This window comes from Chaetura pelagica, unplaced genomic scaffold (assembly GCF_000747805.2).
Source record: "Chaetura pelagica isolate M959 unplaced genomic scaffold, ChaPel_1.0 scaffold213, whole genome shotgun sequence".
Taxonomy (NCBI): domain Eukaryota; kingdom Metazoa; phylum Chordata; class Aves; order Apodiformes; family Apodidae; genus Chaetura; species Chaetura pelagica.
In genome coordinates, this window is record NW_009952597.1 from 1,634,968 (window position 1) to 1,640,027 (window position 5,060).

The following is a 5,060-nucleotide window of genomic DNA, read 5'->3' on the forward strand; positions in this document are numbered from 1 at the left end:
ATTTATGCGCTGCCCGGCACAGGAAGGGGCTGGCCCTTTCCTGGGCAGGACTGGGAGAGGCCAGAAAAGAGAACAGGGCTAATGGGGACACATCCAGCCCCCGGGGGCAGCTGGCAGAGGAGCAGCACAGGCTCACAACTCCTGCAGGGGCCTCCAGGAAGGATCTGGTGGTGCTTTTCAGGACACGTGTTCTGTAGTTGTTCCAGGTTATTGTTTGGGGTGTGCTTTTTTTTTTTTCCTGGCATTTACCCTAAGGCTTCCCCAGAAGCTGATGGTTCCCAGCACGCTCCAGGAAGCAGCATTGCCCTGCCCAGCAACAGAGGCACAGACAGAGCTGGTGTTCCCCTCCCCAGCATCATTCCTCCAGCCCCAGAATCATTCCCACCCCTCAGCATCATTCCCCCCACCCCAGCATCATTCCTGTCCCCAGCATCACTCACCCTGTGCCCTGGGGTGTTTGGTGGTACAGGGGGACACAGGGCATCACTTCCATGGATCCCATGGACCCAAGGTCATCACCCACACCCCAAAGCTGTTCTTCTCCCCAGGCCCTCTTCCTCCAAAAATACTTGGGCAGACCCCCCCTGCCAACACCAGTGCAGGGTGCAAGTCTAGAGAGCTTTCCACAAGCTCCAGCACTCCCCCATGCACACCCTGTGCCCAGAATGGCTCATACAGCATCAATCAAGCTATTAATACACACAACACAATGGCCAGAAAATGACACAGGCAGCAGGGCTGTTCTCCAGACCCAGCCAAAGCTTCTTCTCCTCTCCCCTTCTCTACTATTGTATTAGTCTCTCAAACCTAAACCCTTGCACAGAGGCCAAGGGGCCCAGATCCCATCAGACAAGCCACTTCCCAGCCTGGAAGGTAAGCAGCTAGATACAGGACTGGTCCAATGGTATTTTTAGCTCATCTGCAAACAGCCTCCTGAAGCCCCAGGAGAGCCAGTAACAAGAGAAAGAAATAAAAGAGAGACCCTGGCTATTTCTAGCAGTGTTTTTCATCAGGTCAGCAGGACAGGACTTGGAGAGCAGGAGAGAAGCTTTGTGTCCAGCTTCTCCTGGGCCAGAGGTGCAGCCCTGCGGGTCAGTAGGACAAAGGGGACTTTGTTTTGGGTAGCCAGAGAGCACGGGGAGGCCACGCTGATTCAGGGTGGATGGGCTGGGTCCCTGCATTCAGATCACTGTAGCCAGTGGGGCTTCCAAGGGACCACTGTGATCTCCCACTATGGAGAAAACTGCACACCCAGCCTTGGACACCCACCTGCCTTGGACAACCCACCTGCCTTGCAAGGACTGCCTACAAGCAGGAGACACCAGCCAGGGAGTGCAAAGGCTCAGAGACAAACTGTCTTGCAGGCAGGGTGACATGTTCAGCTCCCCAAATCACTACTCTAAACACACACAGACATCCCATTGCTCCACAGGGGAAAGGTCCTGCTGTGGGAAGTCTCAACCCTGCAAAGATGCATCCCATGAGGCTGCAGCACCAGGATGGCACTGTCTTCTTGGGGTGCTCTCAAATGTCAAGATCTGATTTGACAGGTTGTCAGGCATGATCAGTGAAAATGCCCCCATAGCAGGGGCAAACAAAATTGGAAGCAAGCAAAAAAATAAGCCCTATTGACACGTACTTTATCTCCAATGGTAATGAAGGTTCTGGAGTCCAGGTTCCTTGGGGGCCTGCAAAAAAAAAAAAAGACAGAGTCAGGAGAAAGCCCAACTTCATTAACCCTCTTGGCCAGAGCCAAATTTCACGTTCCTTCAAGCCCTTTCAGCTGCTGCTTTCCACTGTGCCTTGTCAGGGGTTGAAACCAGCCCCCTCCAAAAAGTCACAAAAGCTTTAATGGTGCCAGTGCCACCTCAGCTGCACTCAGCAGCAAGAACCCCCGGGCCAGCTCGCTGGGACGTGCATCAAACCAACAGGCTACAAAACCATCCCTGCTCAGGAGCTCAAGGAACCGAGACCGAGGAGATGAGACATTTCTGTGACAGAGCAGCCCAGCTGTCATGTTTTGACAGGCAGGTGTTGTAACAGCACAGCCACGTAGCCGAAACAACAGGTAATTCCTCACTCGTGAGTCATTTGTGTACACACGCCTGCCTGTTTCAGGCAGAGCAGCAGGCAGGGCAGGCAGCACCTCAGTGTCACACTTTGCACAACACAGCACAGGCGAAAGTCTTTTCCTTGATGACTTTTTTCCTCTTTGCTGCCCACTTCCCATTATGGGCAGCACGGGACTTTTGGAGCTGACATATCAGCATTTTGTCCCTTGTGCCCCACATCCCTGCCCTCCCCATCCCCCCAGACCTTCTAAGAGTGGAGACTGCCCAACTGCTGGGAGGTTCAGCCTCCCAGCTCCCATCAAAGCAATACAACAACCTCCAGCTTCAAGGAAGTACTTCAGGCTCACAGAAAAACAGCCCTGCACTGTGCAAATATTTGCACTGCAGCTTGAAAAGCACAAAGAAAACCTGTGGGTAGCTCATACCAGCTTTTTTATGAGTGCTCTGGGCATGCAAGACCCCTGCAAACTCCAGGGTGATGCCTTCTCCAGGGGAAATTCAGACCCTGATAAGAGCAGAGACAGATGCACCCGTGGGGGAAGGAGGTGGCTGCTGCGTGCAGGGCTCGGCGTCTGCATGTCGGGCTGCACTGGATTAAATGAAGGAGCTCCCTTGGCTCCCCCTCTGGCAGATCTGCCCTCTCTACCTGAGGTTTTCAGTAGTGGTATTTCCCCTCTGGGGATTTCACTGCTCTCCTGGAGCTGGGAGGGTCTCTAGAAAGAGTTTCTGGAGCAAACAAAGCCCAAGGTGTTTTGAAAGAGCATCATGGGAGAGGAATTTAAGCCCTCTGCTCTTTGTCAAACCAAGTGTCACTACCCTGGGCTCTCCCACACAGTGTAACAAGCATCAGCTGCACAAAACAAACAGGGCAGAGAGAAATTCCAGTGCTCTGAGATATAGTTGGGCACAGGCCCCTGCATCAAGCAGTGTGTGGCATATTCCTGTCCTCCTTGCACCAAGGTGGGGAGCTGCAACCAACTCAAACTAGTCCTGATGCACAGGCCAGGGAGAGGACACACCCAACCCTCATCCCTCTTCTCCTGCTGTGGTTCAGCTGCCACCACCTCTTCACCTCCCCTGCATTAAAAACCTTTCCCTCTTCTTCCCTCGGGCAGATTTGCTCTCTCCACCACAACTTTGTCCTTTGGCATTGGCACGGCCATGGCAGGAAGACTGAAGGAAGTCTCCCAGCAGTCTCCTGGCCTTTGTCTTTCAGCCATTTCAAGGCCAACAGGCACCTCCCCGATGGACACAGCTTGTGTGTGCATGCACACGTGTGTAATTCCTTCTCATCACCCACAAGCCAGAGCTTAAGAGAAAAAATTAACTATCCTGGTTCTGTGAAGTCTACAGGGGCCATTCCCCTTGACACAGGGTTGAACTCAGCTTTGGAGAAGCTCCAGTTGGCTTTAAGCAACAGACACTTACGTTGTGTTGGCGACGGGCTGTTTGATGGGGACACATGTTATCCTCAGCTCTCGTTTCTTCTTGCTTTTCACTGGAAGAGAAGATGCACATGTGAGCAACTGGCATTTTTACTTTTCTTCCTTCAAGCATCCCCTTGCCTGCAGCCACCAGGCAGGGGAGGCTGGGCCTGGACCCCTTACACTGTGCAGCTACAGCTAGATGTCAGGAGGTGTCACAGTGCTCATGACTGTTTGCCCAAAATTTCAGGCAAGAACCAGAAGCACAAGTGGGTCTCAATGTCCTTGTCAAGCCTGCAGCAATACCCAGAGGTGCACTGACAGAGACAATTTTCCAAATCCTGCAGCCAAGCACCTCCTTACAGTGCTCCCCAGGCAGCCCAGAACTGCTCTTTACCCTTCATGGCTATTAACAGTCCTTTCATTTGGGGGACTTTAATTGCTGATGTTTAGGGGACAGGTTAAAGCTGCAATATCTGCTGGGCACTCACCTGGTTTGTGCGGCTCCAAGGATCCTTTGGAATCTGCAAGAGAGAAGAGGGATATTGGCTCAGTCTTCAAGCTCCCAAGGAGCCAAGCACCAGCCCTGCATCCCTCAGGGTCCCAAGGAGGGCAATCCGAGGGATGCAGAAGGGCTGCCCAGCCCAGCCTGGCCCGATCCCCGTTTCCCCAGCCACAAGAGGTCCCCACGCCATTACGGATGCTCCCAAAAACGCTCCCTGTCCAGCTCCTCCCTGCCCCCATCCAGGCCTTCTTGGGAACAGCCAGACACCTTCTGCAGTGTGGGTCAGACGTGGCACAGAGGGTGACAGCCACCAGACCTCCAGCAAAACTAAGGAGTCACTCCCAGCAGGAGAGGGGACAATTAAGACCCAACAAAGGGAAACTAGGACGAAACTAGACACGAGTTGACTATAAGAACCAGTAGCAAACTGGCCACAAGCCCAGGCTGGCAGAGGCTGAGACCCCACCAGACAAGACAGGAGCCTATCAGGAGTGATTGCAAGAAGATGCTTTCTTCCTGCTCCTCCCCAACTCCAAACAGCACAGAGGAAACATAACCCACTGCTGCCAAGAGAGACAGGGTTCAGACAGGTCCAGGGCTTCCCAAACACTTGCAAATGAATCCCAGACACAAGAGAAAACCAGCACAGGGACAGCAATGGGCAGAGGAGACCTGTGCAAGGCTGAGAATCACCCCAGGCTGCTCACTGAAGCCCCAGACAGCTCCTCCAACAGAAACCAGCTCTCCACCTACTCAAAACAGACCATGAGGGGCTGAGGTGGGGGCTGAAGGGTTACAGCTGAGAGCCTCCAAGTCCTGATCCCCCTAGAGAGATGAGGGAGCCACTGAGCTTTGCAGCTGAAGGTGCCTCTGGCTTGCACAGACCTGGAAGAGCAAGGTGCGCTCCAGGCAGGGAGCAGAGGGCTTGGGTGGCCTTGGACAGCTCTTCAAAACAGCTCCTACCTGCCTGGCTCCCAGGAACAGGCACATGCACAAAGTCCAGCATTCCAAAGGGTGCCAGGGAAGGGAGGGGAGAGGCAGGGAGCTGGGATTTCAGCA

At 53.7% G+C, this 5,060-nt stretch overlaps 1 protein-coding gene across 1 annotated transcript in view; it reads right to left on the minus strand.

The window, feature by feature from the left end:
- MAP2K3 (mitogen-activated protein kinase kinase 3) overlaps positions 1 to 5,060 on the minus strand; it is a 20,606-nt gene that overhangs the window by 9,385 nt on the left and 6,161 nt on the right. The window contains exons 2-4 of the mRNA XM_009993701.1: positions 3,988 to 4,020; positions 3,501 to 3,570; positions 1,640 to 1,688 (exon numbers count right to left, since the gene is read on the minus strand). Of these exons, the coding sequence (XP_009992003.1) occupies positions 1,640 to 1,688; positions 3,501 to 3,570; positions 3,988 to 4,020 (152 nt within the window). The remainder of the gene's footprint in view (positions 1 to 1,639; positions 1,689 to 3,500; positions 3,571 to 3,987; positions 4,021 to 5,060) is intronic.